General features: G+C 40.8%; 1 protein-coding gene, 1 long non-coding RNA gene and 1 pseudogene across 5 annotated transcripts in view; 1 reads left to right on the forward strand and 2 right to left on the reverse strand.

Annotated features, from left to right (window-relative positions):
• SLC25A21 (solute carrier family 25 member 21) overlaps positions 1-22,470 on the forward strand; it is a 496,567-nt gene that overhangs the window by 450,008 nt on the left and 24,089 nt on the right. For 2 of the 4 annotated variants that reach the window (XM_037056431.1, XM_037056432.1), the window contains 3 exons: positions 44-103; positions 3,316-3,423; positions 15,974-16,138. In XM_037056431.1, coding sequence (XP_036912326.1) covers positions 44-103; positions 3,316-3,423; positions 15,974-16,138 — 333 coding nt within the window. The remainder of the gene's footprint in view (positions 1-43; positions 104-3,315; positions 3,424-15,973; positions 16,139-22,470) is intronic. The other 2 variants (XM_037056434.1, XM_037056433.1) reach the window with 2 other exon arrangements.
• On the reverse strand, positions 2,202-21,610 carry LOC118993921 (uncharacterized). The gene is made up of 3 exons (XR_005067968.1): positions 21,523-21,610; positions 7,194-7,198; positions 2,202-2,212 (listed from the first exon to the last, which is right to left on the reverse strand). It is a non-coding gene; the product is annotated as an uncharacterized LOC118993921 (long non-coding RNA).
• LOC118993920 (pancreatic progenitor cell differentiation and proliferation factor-like) lies at positions 21,067-21,502 on the reverse strand (annotated as a pseudogene).

The following is a 22,470-nucleotide window of genomic DNA, read 5'->3' on the forward strand; positions in this document are numbered from 1 at the left end:
CAGGAAATTGTTATAAATCTCTGGGTTTCGTTTTGTTTCACAGTTTTTCACCTTTGAGCAGTATAAGAAATTGCTAGGATCTGTGTCACTGTCACCAGCATTGGTAAGTGAGAATATTTATTATACTTAAGTGTGTGTGTTATTTCATAAAGCAAAATCTGGAGACAAAAAGCCTTTTGATTCCCCAAGCCCAACTACTAAAATATGAATTCAAGCTATTCAATGTTCAGCTACTTGTTGAAAGCCATCTTCGTAATAACTCACAATCCAGCTATTTTATAGCACCCAGTGATGAATTTATGATAATAATGATATGTGTAGAAAGGCTCAGCTGAGATATGGTCAAGAATGTAAAATAAAGAGTACATTTGTCAAAGACTTTTTGAAAGCCAAAACATGCATGTTTACATGCTGCACCTATCTATGCAAAAGTCAGTGTGCCCTAAATGATTTCCTAGCAGGTCACTTTTCCAGCTCTTACTTAAGCTGCAGTAAATAATAAATAATAGGACTGCAGGGCACTCTGTGGTCAGAGATGGACTGAAGAACGAATCTTTTATAGTTGGGGAGAATAATGATCAGACAATGACACATGTCAACTATTACATCAAAATCACTTGTTGATTTGAATACTTTCCAATGCTACTGGTTTCCTTCTGAGTGACTTTGCCACTTTTCACAAAATGAGTTAAATTATATTGACCAATTGGGTTCTACGAATATGTGCTTGCAATGGGAGCTCCAGAGAGAGCAAATGCACTGATCTCTCCCTTCAAATCTTTAAAACAAAACAAAGTCAAATCTCACTGGCTCTCCAACTGAAAAATGCTCCCGTTTTCCTGGTGACGTGTACCTCAAAACTTAACCCAAAAGGTAGTGTTCTGAGCTTCAATTCTTTAATGACTTTACTTGTAAAGGTTCATTTCAGAACATTTACTCTGCCAAGAAGACTGTCCAAGAAGTATCTGTTATTTAAAAAAGTCATGCATGTCCCTTTTACAGGAAGGATCCTATTAAGAAAACTAATAGCCTGGCTTAATGTTATGACAAAGAAACCTCTTGTCCAGCCTCCTACCCAAAAAGGTGGCTCTGAGGTGTGGCCTCGCATAAAAGAAGTGGCAGCGTGAGCCCTAAGTTATTTTTTAATTCCTCTGTGTTTCCCTGTAATGTCATTCTTAACCTTGGAAATATCTTGTTAGAAAGAGAATTAAAAGCCTTTCTAGCAAAAGACAATAAAATACGGCCTCCCGAGGGCCAGCTGGCTGTTCCTGTGCAGAGCATTGGTGCCATGTGAGAAATACAGTTCCTTTGGCTCTCCTGGGAATTGAAACAGAAAAGCATTTGGCCACTCCAGCCACCGCAACTGAATGCATGCAAACTATATACAGTTTTCCCCTTCTCTTGAACTCATTTATTCCAGGGTTTTTTTGTGTTCTTTTTTTTTTTTTTTTTTGATACAGTTAGACACTTAAACAGCCATTAAATATCCCCTGGTGCTCTCACATGAAAAGCCTAGGAGACTGGGAACCTGACAGTTACTGCTGGTCTCTGGAACAGTCTAAGTAATATGATCTGCTGATAGCTGATCAATTCTTTTGACAAGGGACTGCTGAATGCTATTTCTGACAGCAAATGTAGCTGAGTTTATAGAACAGAAAAGTGAATTGCTTGGAAGATTGTATGTAGTAATAAAAACCTGAACATCTGGATTTTAGCTTTTTCAGTCAGAAAAGTTGGGGACTAGTATTTTTTTTCCCTGCTTTTGGCTTCCATGATCGAAGTCTGAGATACGTGAATAGAATACTTGGTCTGTTACCCTATACAAAGATGTTTAAAATTGTAATGAAGGGGCATGAAAGGAAAGCATCATTAGTCACTCCCTCTCTCCTGGAATCTGGGTCCAAAGCTGTTCTTCCTGTCCATCTGTATGTGCAACAGTAAGAATTGTTTCTGTGTAGCACTTTACAACAGGCTTTCACACCTGATTTTGACCCTCATGTAGCCTTTTGAGGTAGGGAGGTTAGATACTGTTGTTTCTATTTTACAGATGAGAAAGCTGTGGCTTATAAAAGATTTAGTGACTTATGACACCAAGTTGCAGCAGGCCGGAGTTCAGGCTCCACACACACCACTGTGCACAAACTGATGTACGTGGCAGCTCTGGTCTACATCAGCCGGTGCACGGCAGAACCGAGACTTAAACCCGGACCTCCTGGATCTGGACTTTCCTCCACTGCTATGGCCGTGAAACATCCTTTCTCCCTTTCTCTTTTAGTCTCCTACTTTGAAGAAATTAAAGACTACCTAGTAAGAGTTATCTGTGCTTTTTCTCCTCTTAGTTGTACACAGTACTACCTCTTCTTCTAGAATTAAAGTGTCAGCACTAAAGAATTCTTTTTTTTCCCCACATCTGTTTTGCAGGTTTAAGGCTTTGTTTAATATTGTTTTCATTCTCTGTTTCTGTCTGTCTGTCTGTCTGTCTCTCTGTCTCTCTGTCTCTCTCTCTCTCTCTCTCTCTCTGGTGTGTTTTATCATTGTGGTTATTTTGATAAGGATTTTCTGAAAACTCTTTAAGTGTTCTGCTTAGGGAAAAAATCTAGAAAGTTGTTCTTTCCTACTGCAGAAATTCTTAACAGAGATCAAATAATGTTCTATATTTTAGCTGAGGCCTTCAGTACAATCTAGTCATTTCTGATCTCATTCCTTGGCTTCTGGGTCTAAAAGAATAGGACAATGATCGGTTTTTTAAAAATAGGGAAGGGATGAATAAAAAATAATTTTTTGTTTGATAATAGGCTAAAATAGTGAATCTAAGAATATGGCTATACATTTAAATGTGTTCAGCTATACTGTTTGGTTAACCAAAATTTTGCTGTTTAGGAACACTATTTGTGGTTCTGTTCCTCGAATTCTTTAATCTGCTCAATAAATGTATTTAAGTAGATGTTTTAAACCGAAGCTCTCCTTTTACAAGCCAAACTCTCTTTTAATTGTTACATGTGCAGACATTTTAGTATTCACCTTAAATCAGTAAAACAACCTTTCTTTTCGTGAGTGGAAAAAGTCATTGTTGATGGGGCTTTGACATTTTATTTTGAATTGTTAGGATGTGGTTTGCGGCTTCTGTAATTTCTTCTTCATGAATTGTCAGCATCTAATCAAGAACTAAGGCTGTTTAGTAATGGTATATGGTGCATTTATGTAAGTTTCTCCATTCTCATCATAACATTAGGCTACATAGTGTTGTGAGTAGGGTGCTTTACCCAGTGCACATGATAACTTGCTTTAAAGTATTGACTGATTTGATTTTTCTAGACATTTGCCATTGCTGGACTGGGATCTGGACTAACAGAAGCCATCGTGGTTAACCCTTTTGAGGTAGTAAAAGTTGGCTTGCAAGCCAATCGGAACAAATTTGCAGAGGTAATGATTTAAGGTTTTCCTATTTTTCTGAGACTATAAAAACAAACATTTTAAGTGTATATAAAAAAAGTATGAACCCAGCTCTTATTCACTTGTTAAAGTCACAGAAAATTATTGGTAAGGAAGCAGCATAGGAAAAGTCAAATTTCTCCCCAAAAGAAAATGCTAACAAAAACACATTCAAGTCTGAGGGACAAACACATGTTTACACACTTTTACTTTAGAGTTCTAGTGTAATGTATAATGGCTTATTTGGAAATGTTTTCCCTGCATTTTGCAACACTTCTATTTTACATTATGCTAGAATAGACTGCAGCAAAAACCACTGGGGTTAGAATATTATTCTGTTTCTTAAAAAAAATATGATGGAATACTACACAGCAGAAAGAAAGGAGCTCCTACCCTTCATGACAACATGGATGGATCTAGAGAGCATTATGCTAAGTGAAATAAGCCAAGCAATGAAAGACAAATACCATATGATCTCATCTATAAGTAAAACCTAATCAACAAAACAAACAAGCAAGCAAAATATAACCAGAGGCATTGAATTAAAGAACAGACTGATAGTAACCAGAGGGAAGGTGGGAGGGGATAATGGGGGGAAAGGGGGAAGGGTCATCAAGGAACATGTATTAAGGACACATGGACAAATCGAAAGGAGGGTAGGACTGAGGGTGGGAGGTGGGGATGGCTGAGATTGGGGGGAGTGGTGGGGGTGGAAACAAAGACAATTGTACTTTGACAACAATGAAAAAAGAGAACAAAAATTATGAAATCATTAAAAAAATTACCTCAATCCTTTTCCTACTCCACCCATGGCCCTCCCCCAGAGATTCTGATAATCTGTCAAGCTTGTCTTTGGGTTAAATCAGAATGAGCATGTTACTAAACCTGTAGAGATATCACCACTTGGACAATGATGGGTCTTGACATTTAATCACTGGTACATGATGTTTTGTGAAGACAGCTTCCCTTGGTGTGTACTGACTTCGCTTCCTTCCAGTTGCCTAATAATTCCTGTTAAACCACCAAGTCCAACTGTTCTTGCTTTGTTCTTCTGGGAGCCAAGTATAAGGTAGAGAAAAAATAAGGGGATTTGTATTCCAGGTCCTTTCTTAGCATTTTAATTTAATTCCACAACTGGGTAGCATGTGGTATAAATTGGAGTAGCTGCTGGCCTGAATTTCTCCATGGAGAAGTTCCCCTGCCTACTACTTAAGCAGCTGCTAGTGGGTGGAGAGCCCCGTCACTCCCACCCCACTTCCTGCCTGAGAGCTCCCTGGCAGCTTCTTGAGCAGAGGTGTGGGAAAGGAGAGGTGGGGGCCGGGGGAGCCCACTCACCTGTAGCAGCCCAGGCCCAAGGCAGACAGGGTTAGTCTGCTACAGCAGATGGTATCTACTCAGTTGAAGTCAATCCTAATTAAAGGAGATATTCTTTTTCCTTTTAAGTTTCAAATGATTGTCTTAATTGCAGTGATATATAGCATTTCAGAAAAGATTGAAAATCTTTGTATTACCCTAGTCTTTGTTTCTGTTTGCTTTCTTTCTATTCTTCCTTGACTGATGGGGGGAAATGATGAGGAATAGGAGGAAATGAAAGAAACACCTTTCAAATGGCCTATCATGGAGCATTTAAAACAGCCCCCATGGAATCTGCTCACGGAAAATTTGACTTGTTAGACAGGGAGAATTATGAGCTAGAAGAAAACTTTGGAGCTCCTAATCCAGTCCCTCATTTTACCTGTTGGGAAGCTTGTCTTAGACAAACAATGAGTAAGCAAAGGAATAAACAGGCCTTCAACTGCATCCTTTATCAAGGCAACCTGTAACCAGAGGGACCCGGTGGGACAAGCACCAAGGAGCGCTCTCAGGAATGAAAATAATGAGTTATCACAGCACTTCTGCTCATGCCTACTCTTCTCTTCTTTTTCCTCTGCCCTCAGCAAGATTCTACACTGAGGCCAAGTAAGAGCTGTGAATGTTTTGCATGTGTTGAGGCCTTGCTAGAACTCGGGAAACACCCTCCCAGCCCGACACAAAAATGCTGCATGTACATGTGTTCCCAGCTCATTTGTACGCGTGCAGTCTGTGTAAACTGTTTATGTATGTGCTGCCATTTTTCAAGTGGAGAAGAAAGGGGCATTGGTTTGGGATCATTTCTTTTGCATAAGCCACTGAACTGGATTCATTGTCAGATATTTACTAAACACAGTAAAAGCTATGAGGTACATTGTAAAATATCTGCAGTATTACTTCAACTTAGCAAAGCAGGGATCACACTGGTCCCACATTCAGTGACTATCAGGATTCGGTAGCTGACCTGAGGTGCTACTTTACAGGCAACACTGATCAAATTGGAAGTAGTTGCTAGTACATAGTCACCCACCATGAAGGAACGGGACTGTACCTATTGCAGAAAATTATGTGAAAGAGATGATGGCATAAGAATTGCAAATTTGGATCTGGTCACTTTAAATGAACTACCCACCGCTTTTGGCAATGAAGCCATTTCTTGTGTTTTTTGTCTAGGACCCTTTAACTCCAGAGCCTTTCCCCAATGACTAGCACTTTCTTTTATCCACCAAGGGGATACCCTATTGTTCATCTGAACCTGGATTGAATTCATCCAAACATTAGGTGTGCTCAATTCAGCATCTGTACGGCCAGGAATGCTTATTGCTTTCTTCACTCTAGGGCTTTGTAGGTTGTCAAGAAGTGTTGGGGAGGTGGGGGTGGAGTAGGGGAAGAGGAAGAGAAAAAGAAAGAGGGGAAGAAAGAAATTAATTTAATGCCCAATGCATTTGAAAATTACACTTTTTTAAAGAAAAGAGGTTGAATCCAAGTATAAAGGGAGTACATATTTGTGTTAGAAAACACTAAAATAACTATGTATTTTTGTGTATACATATAAGCATATAAATGTATTAAAATGATAGACCAACACTGCCCAATAGAAATGCAACATTAGCCGCATTTTATAGTAGCTATATTAAAGTAGGTAAAAAGAAACGGATGAAATTAATTTAGTACTCTATTTTATTTAACCCAGTATACCCAAAATATTATCATTTCAACATGTGATCACTCTAAAAATGATATAAAATAATTTATATTCTATTTTCATACTTAGTCTTTAAATCTCATGTGTATGTTCTACTTATAAGCACACTTGAATTTGAACTATGACATTTCAAGTTCTGAATAGCCAAATGTGGGTAGTGCCGTCCTTATAAGAAAATGTAGGTCTAGAGGAATTCATACAAACTTCTCACTGGATACCTCTGAAAAAGAGATTAAGGTGGGAGAGAGAAAAGCAAGAATTTGAGAGAATATCTTTGTGTAGTGGAACGTTTAACGTGAGAATGGATTCAGTGCTTTGTGAACTTCTACTCTACAAAGTAACAGTTGTTCATCCTAGAAGATTTAGAAAACACAGACTAATGTGAAGAAAAGTGAGTGACCTAAAAGAAATGTTCCAACAGCCCTGCTGCGATCAAGCCTGCCTTTGAGGGGAAGCTTCCCAGCTGGTCTGGGCGGGAATGGCTTTGCTGGCCCATCTTGGGATTCAACCAGGTTCCTCTTTTGTTGGGGAAAAATAATAGTAAACGCCACATCAAATGCTGTCATGAGGGTTAAAAGAGTCATGTATGTAAAGCTGTTGATACAGCCTGGTGTATAGTAACAGTTTAATAAGTATTAGTGGTTATTATTACAACATGCTTTTTATGTGAATTTAAATGTGACGCTATATGCAACGATCTTAGCACAGCGCCTGGTACATGGTAGATGCCTCACCAAAGACAACTGTTTCTAGATGCAAGTCGATCTTATCAATCCTTAAGTTTAAGTAGAAAGAAATTTATCTTGAGATACTGCCCTGGTTAACAGTGAGCAGCCCCAGCTGACTCCAGTGTAGGCGTGAAAACAACTTACAGAGCAACGGTCAGTCTGTTCTTTAGGTCATTCTCAACTGCCAGCGTGATCCAGGGAGCCTGAATTCTTTGTCAAGGCCTAAGGGCTGGCAGCCTAGTCACCGTGCCTGTTGATGAGGTCTTTAAACTCAGATGCCCTTCCACTATCATATGCAGCCGCAGAAGTGAGAGATGAAACCAAATGTATCAGAAGCCACTTTGGGATGCATTCTGCCACAGTGAAGATATTCTCCCCCTGGAATAGTTGTATAAGATCAATGTGGGTTCTTGATCAAGCCTTCATCATCACTTCACATGGAGGTGTGAACTAAGGTCACTCTCAGCCTTTTCAGTCAATTGCAGCTACCAGCTGTGGTGGAACACGAAGTAGATAGACAGGTGCAAGATGATGGCTTGACAACACCTTTAAGAAAAGCAAACCAGTTTCCCCAGAGGTTTATTCTGCACGTACATAACTCCTGTTCTGTTGATACTGTGAGTGTCTTAGGTAGTGTGTCCCCCCTCCTAGGTATAAACACCCTGAGTGCTACACAGCAATTGTGGATTTTCCTATTTTGTCAGCATGAGGAGGTGAGTCACAAATTGGTCCTCCGAACGTGAAATTTCCTAAGAAGTTGCTACAATTCACAGGGGCTCTTCAGTGAAAGACAGGCTAACTCAAGAGTTGTCAATGTTACACTTCCATCTTAGAGGGGATGGCAGAGTGGTGGAGTAGGAGCAGAAGGACTGCCGGGCCCAGCATGCCTAGAGGAGGCTGTGGGATGTAGGCAGACAGCCCTTTAGCCCCGTGGGGAGAGTATTGCTGGCAGAGAGCCAGAAGGGGGCCCTGTGAAGCATGAGATCCAGGACAGGGACCCCTCTAGCTGGGGTTCCAGGGCATTATTGGCTGAGAACAGAGGCTGCGTCTGTTAGGTTCTTGGGGCCCCAAGCGCAGTTCCCATCAGGATTTCCTGGGAAATGGCAGGTGCTCTGTGCACTCCAGCCGCTGGCTTCTCCCCTCTGTGGTCCAGGACTGATTCTCTAGCCAGTCAGAAGTATGTTGTCCATGAAATATGTCTCCCCACCCAGGTTAGCCATAAACTAGTCTAACAATTTAAAGGAAATTGTGGTTAATTCAATTTCTGATACTTCTCTCATATTCTCCTGGCTTCTGTATGAAGTATTTTAGCCGGTGTGCTTGTCTCTTCTCCACTTTTTAAATTGCCACTTATCAGCCAAAAAGTGTAAGTCCAGCCATACTTCCTCCAATTCCAACACCAGAATCCTCGCCAGCATTTTAAAATTCACAGTGAATACCAAAACCTATCTCAAAAAAAAGGAAAAAGAGAAGAAAACTTGTCTCTAATTTAAATGTGCTTGACCTTCTGTGGGGAGCAGAGTAATCATAGCTTTCTCATGCTCTGGCTTGGTTCAGTGTGTGTAAAAACATGTTCAAATGAAACCCAGATAGATCCAGGTTTCTCCCCGTCCTTCAAACTCATCCCAGGCGAAGTGTCATTCTGGTTTGTAGTCTCTTTGGTTTAGGACTAGGCTTGCCCAAGGATTTTGCCATTGGAGGTGGTCTGCACATCCAGTCTTGCCAAAGTGTGACTTTGCAGCTCGTTGTCCTTATAGGAGCTGTCTCCCCCTCTTCAGTGGTTGCATCGTTTTTTATCTGTATGTTTATAAGAACTGGAAGTCTTGAATCAGTTGTGTGAAGCCAAGTGGTGTTTAGCTGGCATGCTCACTGCTAGCCTGGCAAATGTGAATTTCTCCCCAGAAGCAAAATCTTGTATGAATTGTTTCCCAGTTTCTCTCTCTACTTTGAAATCTACTTCAAAGTTCTTGTTTGGCTAGCAGGTTTTGTTTTCCTTCCCTCGAGGTCTATAGGATTGGCCTCCAATGTGTGGATGAGGCACAGGTTTTCCTTTTAGAGTCTGTCATTTGTATCGGCTTTACACATGAACATGATCATTCTCACCCTCAAATGTAAAACTAGACCTTTAGGAAATTGCAAAAGCCCCTTTTACCTCTCTTCAGTTTTTACAGATGTTTGTCCCAGGGAAGGAATAATTAGTCTTCTACGTATGTTCTATGAATATAATTTTAAGGATCAATGAATAGATAGAAAATACATTATTAATCAGATGTTTAAAGATAAGAGGTTTTTTAAAATCTGATTTTGGATATTCCCACTAAATACAGTTCTAAACACTATATCCTGGGAGCTTAATAATCTAATAGAAACCAATTAGATTTTGTATGATATCACAAAGTTTGGTGACTATATTCTCCATAGGCAATTAACAAATGCTTAAACTTAGATATATTTTGTAGAGTCAACATAAAGCGAGTAAAAGGATTACATTTTGTGATCATCTCTTTCAAGAAGATGAAGTTGAGTTATGCAGAGAGTGAGTGTGCGGCTGTGTTTACAGACAGTGTGAGAAGCCAGCTTCAAGGGCATGTCCACATTCACAAACCATGCATTGAGTCAAGTTCACATTTTTCCTGCATTACTATGTGAAACACTGTCTGGAAACTATTCAGGACATAAATTATTTGTTTCCAGCTATGATTCTTGAGGGCAGGAAAGTGAATTATGTATATGAATCCATCCCTATAGTTATCTTTTAACAATAGCTAAAGCAGCAGCCAAGTTGCCTCTCTATTATCATTTACAGAACATACACTTCAGTCTTCCATTCAGCTCTGCCAGGAACCCTAGATTTTTGCTTTCAGAATTGAGACTTTGAAGTAACGGTAATCGCTACCATTTACAGAACACCTACTGCATGCCAGATACTGTGAGGCATGCCTTACATGATTTTACCTTTATTGGGTTTTAAAAAAATTCATGTCATCCTGTATTACAAAAGGAATACATGTTTTTTTTCCGCAAGCAATACAGAGCTATCTAGTGAAAAAATAACTGATGATTTCTGCCAATGCCTCCCTCTATTCCCATTGCTGTGGTAATGGTTGCTCACACACACTTGATATTTCAAACCCTCCCATTGTCCCCAGGGGGGGCGGCTTTATGTCTATTTTACAGATAAGAAAAATAAAGCCCAAGGAAGTTAATGACTCTAAGAAATATCGTTAACACGGGGATCTCTTTCTGGTCTGACACACTGCTTTCATTGGGACAAAGTGTGGTTAATTGAGAAGCTTAAGAGAAAATCCAAAGTGTTTCTGGACCCATGAGAAAGCAACCAAGTTGCTGGTTTCCTCTGAACTGTTTGCCCCGATGCTGTGGCCACCTCCTCCCTGCTTCTCTGGGACGGTTATTTGGCACCAGCCTGGTGTTAATGGAGTTTTGCCCCTCAGCGTGTGGGAGAGTTTGTTTATAGCAAATCATTTTGCACTCACAGATTGTTTTAAAATAGACCACTTTATCAAATGTAAAACTCTAGATACAATGTAATCATATTTTGGGTGTTTTTTGTCCATAATCATGCCCTATTCAAATAAGCAGGAATGATGAATTAGTGACGTATCTAAGCTAAAAGAAATTGCAAATGTGGGATTTTCTAGCCAGATTCCTCACCTTTCACTTACATTCTGTTCTCAAATAAATGGGAGGTTTTCCCCAAATTTATGAAAATGCTTCAAGACTTAATTTGAGTAACGAAAAGCATAAGTGATCATCTATCTCCCAAAGAGCAAGGGTATTTCCCTACTTTAGCGTAGCAATTGGGTCTTCTCTTTTTTTAACAAAGCAGTGTTTTTTTCGGAGGACCCAAGTTTGGACACTTGCTTCATTGTATGAAGGTCTCATCCAGTTTGCTTTCCAGCTGCTTGATGAAATCCAGTGCAACACCCTTGTTCAATTGACTCTAAAATGCAACAAAATTCGCCTTGTCATAGAAAGCAAATAAAAGGACAAATGTGGAGCGTGCTGTGTTTTGACATGGTGTGATAAGAGCTCTCCCCTGGCTTTAGGGGCTGAGAGACCCACTGGCACACACCCGTCACCTGCACCTACTGGCCATTCCCTGATAGCTGTTGACCCAGGGAAGAGTGCCTGCCACCTAAAACCTCTGCCCGTGATCTCACCAGTCAATCAGAGCCAGCTATGGTCAGTCAGTTGGTGGAAGAACTCCAGGGAAAATAGTTCAGGCTGCCATAAGTCATCTCAATGATGTGTTGGTAATGCTGGGTTCTTGGAGAGTAAGGAATCAGTGCCCCAGGGTGGGGCCTGGGAGCATTGTGTAGGCAAAGAATCTTCTCTTTTCATTAAGCTGCTTAAGGATTTTTAAAACAGAAATTTCGTTCCATATTTCATAATTATGGAATATTCTCATGGGTAGATATAAAATTTATCAGCATATCTCTCCAAATAAAAGTCAAAGCAAAAAAAAAAGCATTTAAGTTTCCAGAATATGAGCCAAGTACTATACTAGACACTTAGCACAGTGCATGACACCTGGTAGGTGCTCTATAGATGTTGTTGAGTAAATGATGCATGAAGGAACAGCGAGTTCCCAGAATTAGCAGTTGGCAATAGCAGAAATCAAAGTTTAGAAGACTCCGAGTTCCTTCTGGACCAGTGAACTGCGATTTCTATAAACTGGTATGGAAAGCAGTGTGGTATCACAATATTAGGTGCATCCCAATCCATTGCTCTTCCACCCGTGCAACTCTGATACAGTCAATAAAAGGTACATCTAGGAAAGTTAGAATGCCATTTGGCCCACAGTTGGTAACCAAATAGGAAAATTGGAGTGAATCTAAATATTGGAAGGAAGCCAAACTGCGGGTGACTTGCTGGGTTGGATAGTATTGGAATCATTTGGCTGACGATGCTAATCAGTCTCTATTTGGTTTTGAAATGGAAGCCCAGTAATCAAATAAGTTTAGTAAAATTCCTTGTGTTTATAGAGATCTAGTCAAAATGATTCTACATTTTCCTATCTAGGCATCCTAGTGGAAGTCATGGTTTGCCTTTCTAATTACATATTTGCTTACATGTGTATGGTACAATATCACTGAATGAAGCGAGAAGCCCAGTTCTAATTCATATAGGAATTAGAGTTCAGATGTTCATTAATCTCAAGGCCCCAAACTGCCAGAAAAAAATATGTATTTGTGTCATTATGTATCTATTACCTGTAGAAGTTGGATTATCAAGCTCTGAAAATCTTACTCTATAACAAGGATGAGTCCAAAGACTGTGGACAGCACTGGATTACAAGGAGAATTCTGGTTAAGCCATTTACCAGTGTTTTCACTTTGGGAATATTTCGGTACTTAACAATCCATGGTTTCCTCACCTGCAAAATGAGGAGAATATTCCTGCTGCCCACCTTACAGGGTTTTTGACAGAAGCAATCATATATGCTAGGATGGTAGAAGCATACAGAGTACAAAAGTATGAACTTGGAGTTGTGGGGAGGTGAGGGGGAGCTCGGTTCGCACTTGACACTACTCTGTCATCATTGACTCTCTGCCATCTTTGCCCAGTTTCTGAACATGAGTTTCCCCTTCTGTCATATGGGGATAATGATAACACCTAACTCACACACTCATTGAGAGGATTAAATAAGATAATATATACAAAGTACTAAGAGTCTCTGATAATGGATAATACTGATGAGCACTTACTGTATTCCAGGTACCTGGTAACATATATGAATGTGCTCTCTAGGTTGTAAACCATGTGAGGTGGAGGCTAATGAGCATTTTTTCCATTCCCAACCTTTGCTCCTGGGCGGCCTTGCTTCTGTTCTACAGTCCATAAACTTATCAAGCAAGAGTTCTCACCTATGATTCTTACTGAGGGATAGAGAAGAGGCCAATTTACAGAATCTACTGCTCCAAAGAGGCAAGCCTCTGGGGTAAGGAACTAACCTTGGAAGGAGATCTCTAGCCCAGGGGTTGGGCCTCAGAGGAAGCAGACCTATGATCTGCATTCTGGGTGCAGTTCTTTTGCACTTTGTCACAAGGGCCCAGGCCTCTGGGACAGGGGAAGGATAGTCAGAAGGAATACGAAGGCAGAAGCTAGTTATTCATGTCCTTCCTCTACCTTGAAACAGCCTCCACCCTTTGAATTGTCATTGTCTTCAACTAACAAAATAATTACCTGTTATTTTATTATTATAACTCCTTTTTATCAACATAATTGCTCTTGTGATGAACAGCTAGCACACAGTGAATCCTTACATAGGACAAAGTTCATTGACTTACTTATCACAACAATCCTACAAAGAAGATTATATTATTATCCTTATTTCACAGATGAGTAAAGTGAGGATAAATCAGAGAGTAAAATAATTGCCCAGGCAAGCAAGTGGTGTTGCTAAGACCCAGACCTGGGGCTGTCTAGCTCTACCCCACTATTTCTAGCTACTATACTACCCTTTGATTTATTTAATGATTCATAACTAGAGTTCAAACTCAGCAAGGCACTTGAATTCAAAATCCACATGCTATGCTTCTTTATAACCACCTAACACCCAAGCCAGTGAAAATCAGACACTCAACCGTCTATAAATGTCATTTGAATATTTGTTCATCTTCGCCAAGATCTAGTAGAAGTCTTCTCTTTTAATGCTGATAATTTAGCACCCTAGGGTTTTTAAACAACAGAAACAACTTTAGGTCTGTTTTATGTAGAGAAAACTGTTAATCTGCACTTTCATTCAAAGCTGTTGGTTCCTCTGTTGCTCTAGAATCTAGGTGGCCTGTGAGTTCTCATCTTCCTGAAACTTGACGCCTCTGACTGGGCGAGGATGGAGAGGGAGCTTGGGCTAGATGCAGAGGGCGCCAAGGTCCGCCAGTCTAGACCCAGGAGGCCTCCCTCCTGCCCTGCTCCCTCCACACCCAGGGGAGCCTCCCTGTCTCCTTTCCTCTGCCCTCTGGGCTGCCTTCCTCAGAGCCAGAGAGCCATGCCTGGCAGTTTGCTCAGCACTTCCAGAGCCCCTCCCGCAGGAATAAACTCCCGGTCAACTCATCCTCGCCTCTATTTTAAAAACGAAAACAAACAATTTGGGTTGATACTCAATTTGCCAGAACACAAACAAAAACAAAAAAAGTTCCATTCTGTAAAACAGAGTGAACTGTAACCTTCCGAGAATTTTGGGTTTTCCTATGTGAAATGTATTTTATTGTTTTAAGGCATGTTCTTATGTGATTTTTTTCATGTGACATAAAAGGGTTTCCTTAAGCATGATATAGTTTATGTTAATTAACCCTCTAAAATGAAAATATGAAGTTGAGTGTAGAATTGTAACTACACTCAACTTTTAAAAACATTTATGAGCAAAAACTATAGAATTTACTATATAAACAAGCTCATTTAATGTATCGTGTTAATGGCATAGCTATAAATACACGTTGGAGGAAAAAGTCTTGATTGGACTTGGTCTCTTCTGTTCTGCTGATGCAGCTTTAATTGCACGTGATAAGAAAACACATGCTTTCTGGAGTCAGAAAGCGCATAAGATTGCCATGACCGCTCCAGCAACCTGCCCCTGTGACACGATAAATGAATGTCATGCCAGCCGCTTGCCTTATGGGCAAAATAAATAAATAAATGCTGAATATTTCTCTCTCTTTACTATCGAAAAGTTAACAAGAAGAGATATCCTTTGTACTCTACCTCCAAAAAAGGAAACAACCTTTTCTAAAAACCCACATAAGACGTTGTAATAAACTAGAAACCTCAGGGAAAACTACAGAGAGCTCTTTAGCATGTTCCAGAAGGAGCAATAGACTGGATCCAGCAGTCAAGGTATTTCAGCCTTGGATAACCAACCAGAGGACTGGAAAAGAATTAATTAAAGGTACCTCAGTGCTCCCAACACTATCAATTTATCATTTATCATAGGGAGTAATACATGTTACTTTTGAGGAAGTCTACAGTCAACTGCTATTTATCCATGCCTGATTTATTTTGTAAGATATTATTTATTTTTTTAGAGAGAGGGGAAGGGAGGGAGAAAGAGAGAGAGAGAGACATCAATCAGTTGCCTCTCTCATGCTCCCAACTCAGGACCTGGCCCCACAGTCCAGCCTTGTGCCCTGACTAGGAATCGAACTGGCGACCCTTCAGTTTGCAGACTGGCACTCAATCCACTAAACCAAACCAGCCAGGGCTTGCTTTTTTTTTTTCTAAGATTTATTTATTTATTTTTAGAGAGACATGCCTTATTTCTAACCTCGCACCAGTTTAAACTGTTGAGACGATGTAACATTTGCTTTAGAAAACATAATTAGAAAGGTAGACACACTGAATTCAGGAACCAGATATAAATTCCTTTTGGATTATACACAGTTATGGATTACTAGTGTAGCCATATGGCTAATCCCCTCCATTTGTGTGGATAATCCAGAATTGGATAGAACTATTAACATGTTGAAAGTGGTGATAGTTATTACATGACATTAGTTTCGCTAATTCCACCAAAGATGGTTTTCTTTGCCAACAATCTTCCCTTTAAGGCTGTTGTTATACATGCAATTTTGTTTACTTTTTGGGTTTCCTAATTTTAAAAGCATGGATTTAGGCCTGATTGTTCATGTTTGTAAAAAACAATCCCTAATAATTCTGGCTTGAAGGGTAGCTCAGTAGGAATTTACTCCGCTTCACATTCCCAAAGATGATCTTTCTGGCTTTGTCCCTCTCTCCGCAGCAACCCTCCACTATGAGTTATGCAAGGCACATCATTAAGAAGGAAGGCTTGGGCCTCCGGGGCCTCAACAAGGGATTTACCGCAACTTTGGGACGCCATGGAGTTTTCAACATGGTTTATTTTGGCTTCTACTACAATGTCAAAAACATTATCCCTACCAATAAGGTAACTATTTTATAGATTAAAATCCTAGAGGAAGAATCCTATCAATGATGTTAGCTGCGTCTATAGAGTGTTTATCACTTCCTGCTCACTGGGCCGAACACTTGTATCAGTTCTACACTTTGATGCTCACATCAACCTTATTTATTCAGTGCTGTTATCCCTGTTTTGAATTTGGAAAGTGAGGCTTAAAAGGTCAAGTAGTTTTCCCAAGGTCACACAGTAAGTAGCAAAGCAGAGACTTGAACCCAAGTCTGATGTCAATTACGTTATACTAGAATGTACCTTCATAGCTGAGTGCTTCCCATTTACCCCTAACGGGGAACTTCTAGAATCTATGTTATTACTTAATTTCTATCTGAGAAGCATAACTTTCTCAGAAAATTTAATTTTTTATATCCTAAATAAATTCTGAGTTCACGGGGGAAACTGTCAGCCTAAAATCTAAATCTTACCTAGGTATTAATCTTTAAATTGGCCTAAATTAATGAGGACAAGTAGTAAACAAGCTCTCCTAGGATTCTTTGTTTTTGAAGCAAAATACTAATAATCATTGTCTTTTAAATGGTAACATACGGATGCCAACAGCCTTTCAACTTCTAGAAGATAAAAGTAGCACATGATGTGCTTTACAATGAGTATCTGTGACCTTTCGCACCAAGTCTTCCACGCCATCATTTGCTTGCTTGCGATGAAAATTGCAATCCTGGAGTTGCAATTAGGGAAGGCAGCAGTTAGGGAAACATTTTTCACATGCAGGCAGTTTCCCACCAGGGTTCAGGTCCTCATTCTGCTTAATACAAGAGGTTTGAAGGACTTTTTATGTCATAACATTATTTCTAATGTGGCTGTCACCAGACTCTTCAGTAAAGTATTTAGACCTATCTTTGCCCAGTGATTCCCCATATTCTAGGCCAGGGCTTATCTCAGGAATGGGAACGGCTGAATCCAAGGCATGTTCTGCGTTAACCATCAATTGGCATTACCTCACTCACCAGCCCGAGTTGTAAAGCAGGTTTCACTGCATTTGGAAATCTCATTTATTGAGTAGAAGCCTGTGTTCTGCTGGTCTGAAATCTCTGATAGACCGCTATACGCAGACCCCCCCACTGACTGGTAATTCTGACTCCGGTGGTCTGCAGAGCTCTTCCTCTGTCCAGTCGGTGAAATACAGAAACAAAGTGCAGTAAATCTGAGGGTCCTGGATGACTTGAGAGACTTCAACTCTTAACACACGAAGATCCCTTTTAGCTGGAATGGGTTAAACAACGTGAGGCCCAGGGCAAAACAAAAATGTGAGGCCCCCTTTTCAAAACTTAAGAATTTCAAGACAGCAAAGCAGGGCAACAAACCAAGCACTGGGCTCTTCCAAGGGCAGGCCCTGGTGACTGTACAGGTCGCACGCCCGTGAAGCTGACCCTGTTTTTCAGACCCTTAGCGGAGTAATCCATGCAACATGGGTGAAGCGTCTGGGCCCCCCTTTCTCCAGTTATCCAAAGGCTTGATGCACACAATGAAATAAATTGCATAATTATTTGCATATATTATATACCTATTATACAGGGTGGGGCAAAAGTGGATTTACAGTTTGTGTGGAAAATAATGCAATAATTAACAAATAATCATACAAGAATAAGCTATTTCATATACTCACAAATTTAAACCCACCTCTGCCCCATCCTGTACATTCCATTACATGCACAGGATCTGGCACAAATAACGCCTCCTTTTTATTACAAAACCTTTTATTACAAAATCAAAAGCATGTAATTCTGTAAGATAACAATATCACACTCAAGCTCACCTTATGACATTCTAGGTGAAATGTTCAAATTAAAACTATAAATTATCACACCCATATTATTACCCTACCAACCACACTCATGCAGGCGTTACTTTTGTTGGACCCAGTATTTGTGCCTGTATATTAATGCATATGTTATAATATAATGAATTTGGTTATATTTGAGAAAGGAATTCAGAAAGATCAGTAAGATTTACATATGGCCATATGTTACTCAAAAATAGCCACAAATGCAAACTTCATTCTACAGTTAATTGATGAACTCATTAAGTGTTATGCATTATTTTTCAAAAAAACAGAAACTTAAATATTCCTTTTTTCAATGACATCATGGTATTCTGAAACTGGAAAGAGCTCATTCATCTTGTCAGTTCACAAAGAAGAGACCCTACTGGCCCTTATAGGCCCCACTGAGGAGTCTTATCTGTGTCTGAAGAGCACTGGGAAGCCAACAAAAGAATTTAAGCAGAGGAAATTACCCGATAAGGAAATTACTCTCTGCAGCATGGAAAATGGCGAGGGAAAGGCAGCGTGTAACATGGAAATGTCTTCAGTGTGAGATGCGGGGGTATTGGACCACCGTGTTCATTCATGATGGAGACAATAAGAAACGGACAGATCTGAGAAATCTTCAGAAGGCGAAATCTATAGGATGTGGTGATGAAGTCGATATGTATATTGAGAGCAGGGGTGGTGGTTAAGGAGGATGCCTAAGTTTTTGGCTTGAACAACTGAAAGGATAGTGGTGTCAGTCACTGAGAAAAAACTTTCAAATGAGAAAAAAGTTTATGGGAGAATATTATGAGCTTAGTCTGGAAACCAAGTTTAACCACATTTGGAACAAAGTCCAAAGTGCAGATGTTGAGTATGATGGTGGACCCTGGAGCCTGAGAGGAGGGTTCCGAGCTGAAAGTGTAGTCAGTCACTCAAGAGACATCAGTGTAGCTGGGCTAGCACACCTGCACAGAATGAATGGTCTTGAGCCAATCACTTCCCTGTGCTGAGCTTCAAGGTTGTTTGTTTTTGTGTTTGTTTTTTATCTGCAGATGAAGGAGGTGCTATTGTTCTTTCCACCTGATGAAATTTTTTGAGGATTAAAATAAGGAGTGTATAAAGTTGTTTGTGCATTTTAAGGTGCCATAGAAGTGTTCGTTGTGGCGGTGCTGATGACAGGGCTGAGGAAAGGGCAGAGGTTGCACAGGGGCGGTGGGAGCAGTGAGCGTGGAGAACTGCACGAGGAATTTTTCCCCGGGACTGTTTCTTTTGCACTTAAATGAACACTGCTTTTTCTTGCCTAGAACAAAGTCATTGATTTTATGTGTTCTGTAATCTAAGCCTGATTCAAAACTGGGAAACCAGTATTCTTTAAATTTAAACCATAATAAATCAATCCTTTGTGAAGAGGAAGGTATGATAATCATTAAAACATGTTGAAGAACGTCATCAAGTTGTTAACCATGAGGCGGAGGTGGTGTTCCTGGAAGGCTGTGTTCCGTCTCTGCTTCGGGCTGGCTCCAGCCGCGCATTCTGGCCAGTGTGTTCACAAGGCTATTGTTTCAGCGCCCTCGCCCAGCCCTCAGCCATTTCCCTGTTCTGAGGGGACTGGAGATTTCACCAACCCTGAATGGCACGGGATAATTCTAGATTTTTCTTTAATTTAACATATTTTTTAAATCTATACATTGTCCTGCAGTGTGTCCATTTTGGAAGTGTTTGATTTGATATGGAACTGTCTGTAAAGATTGCCTCTGGGGAGTGGAAATTGGGAGCCACTTGTGTGTGTGCATGCATGGATGTGGGCCAGAGGCAGGAGAAAGTCAGCAGCAGTAGAGGGAAAGCAACTTTTCTTTGCACCATTCTGAGCTATTGGAAGCATCTGTAATAAGCATGTAATAAATCAGTGAAAAATTTAATAGGCTCTCATAAAACAGAGTACCTACTTAGCTTTTTCACATTTTACTGAACTTGGGACTATGTCTACAGAGATAAAATAAGAACTTGAAACAGTAAGCCCGGATAATTCAGCTCAGATATCCATCCCTGAAATTTTTTAAGTATATTTTATTGATCATGTTATTACAGTTATCCCAATTTTCCCTCTTTGCCCCCTCTACCCAGTACCCCCATTCCCTCCAGCAATCCCTCCCTTAGTTCATGTCCATGGGTCCTGCATATAAGCTCTTAGGCTTTTCCATTCCCTATACTGTCCTTAATACCCCCTTGTATTTTGCACCTATCAATTATGCTTTTTAATCCCTGTACTTTTTTCCCCATGCTCCTCCTTCCCCCTACTGGCTGATAACCCTGCAAATGATCTCCATACTTATAATTCTCTCCCTGTTCTGGTTGTTTGCTTAGTTTGTTTGTTGTTTGTTTGTTGTTATTTTTTAGATTCAGTTGTTGATAGTTGTGAATTTGTTGACTTTTTTAAAATTTATTTTTAGACAGAGGGGAAGGAAGGGAGAAAGAGAGGAAGAGAAACATCTTGTGTACCCCCCACCAGGGACCTAGCCTGCCACCCAGGCATGTGGCCTGACTTGGAATTGAACCAGCCACCCTTTGGTCTTCAGGTTGGCGCTCAATCCACTGAGCCACACAAGTCAGAGCTGTTGACTTCTTAATGTTCATAGTTTTGATCTTCTTCTTTTGGTTAAATAAATCCCTTTAACCTTTCATATAAAAATGGTTTCATGGTGATGAACTTCTGCAGCTTTACCCTTTCTGGGAAGCACTTTAGCTGTCCTCCCATTCTCAAAGATAGCTTTGCCGGATAGAGTAATCTAAGCTGTAGGTCCTTGCTTTTCAGCACTTTGAATACTTGCTTGCAAAGTTTCTTCTGAGAAATCAGCCGATAGTCTATGGGCACTCCTTTGTAGGTAACGCTCTGCTTTTCTCTTGCTGCTTTTAAGATTCTCTCTTTATCTTCTACTTTTGGCTTTTTTTTTTTACACAAGCTGCTCATTGTTTATTTCCCACTTGGTTTAAGGCATGCGGTTACAAGGTGTCAGGAAGACTCAGGTGTGGCTTGAGTGGTAAAGAGCAGGGTTCTCTCAACTTCCTTTTTGGTGTTTTGCTGTTTTGATCTGAAAGAACCCAGCTGGGGCTGCTTCTGTCTGCCTGGTGTTCAGGGTGGGGTGAGGAGGGGGAAGGGGAATGGTAGGAGGGAAGGGGAAGGGGCTCAAAAGAGCCTAGCATCTCTAGAAGTCTGGTGGCTGCTGGTGGCCACTCAGGATGGAGGCCTGATGTTGACTTTGCTGGGGTGGCTGCCAGGTGGCTTTTTCATGGCTTCCTGAGCCAGGTCACAGGTGATCACTCTGCTGGAGGCCTGGAGATTCCAATATGGAGGCCGTGAATGGGAGAATGGACTTCCCAAAAAAGAAGCTCGCCCACCAGTGACCTGGGTCAGCTTTGGGGAGAACAGGGTTGGGGGGGATGGCTTCTGCAGGACACTCAGCACTTCTGCGGAGCTGTTACTGGAAGTGGAGCCCAGGCAGTGCTGGCAGTAGTCATGGGTAGCCACGAGCAAGCCACTGGAGAGGATGACTGCCATGCTCTTGCTTGTGGACTGGCAGAAACCTCACACACAATCACAAAGGGTGGGAAGGGGGATGCCAGGCCACGGAGCCCATTTGCAAAGGAAAGTACAGGAGGCCGACCTATGAGTGAGCTGGACCTGACCTTTGCCATTTTGATTATGATGTATCTTGGTGTGGTCCTCTTTGGGTCCAACTTGTTTGGGACTCTCTGCTTTCTGGACTTACATGTCTGTTTTCTTCACCAAATTGGGGAAGTTTTCTTTCACTATTTTTTGACACAAGTTTTCAATTTCTAGTTCTAACTCTTTTCATTCTGGCATCTGTGTGATTTGGATGTTGGCACACTTGAAGATGTCCCAGCAGCTCCTTAGACTAACTTCATATTTTTCAATTCTTGTTTCTTCTTTCTGTTCTGGTTGAAAGTTTATTTCTTCCTTATGTTCCAAATCGTTGATTTGAATCCTGGCTTCCTTCCCCTCACTGTTGGTTCCCTGGAGATTTTTCTTTATTTTACTTAGTGTAGCCTTCATTTCTTCCCTTATGTTGTTGCCACACTCAAGGAATTCTTTGAGTGTCCTGGTTACCAGTGTTTTAAACTCTGCACCTGATAGGTTGGCTATCTCCATTTTGCTTCATTCTTTTTCTAGTTTTTTTTTTGCTGTTGTTCTTTCATTCAAGCCATACTTCTTTGCCTCCTCATTTGACAGCCTCCCTGTGTTTGTTTCTGTGTATTAGGTAGAGCTGCTTTGACTCCCTGTCTTAGTAGCATGGCCTATTGTCCAAAAGGCACCTATAAATTGTGTGGGGTGGAGCCTTGGGTAATCACCAGTGAAGGGCAATGCACTTCACAGCTTTGTGGTTCTGTGTCGGTGGAGGGCTGTGGGAGAGGACTGTACTGCTGCCTGGCCTCTGGAGGTTTGCCTGACACTCACCCCATTTTCAGTCACTTTACTCACTCCCCATATGTGGACTGGCACCCTCTTAGCTGTGGCCCT

The sequence above is a fragment of the Sturnira hondurensis genome, unplaced genomic scaffold (assembly GCF_014824575.4).
Source record: "Sturnira hondurensis isolate 20B ecotype Veracruz unplaced genomic scaffold, ASM1482457v3 Scaffold0008948, whole genome shotgun sequence".
NCBI classification, from domain to species: Eukaryota; Metazoa; Chordata; class Mammalia; order Chiroptera; family Phyllostomidae; genus Sturnira; species Sturnira hondurensis.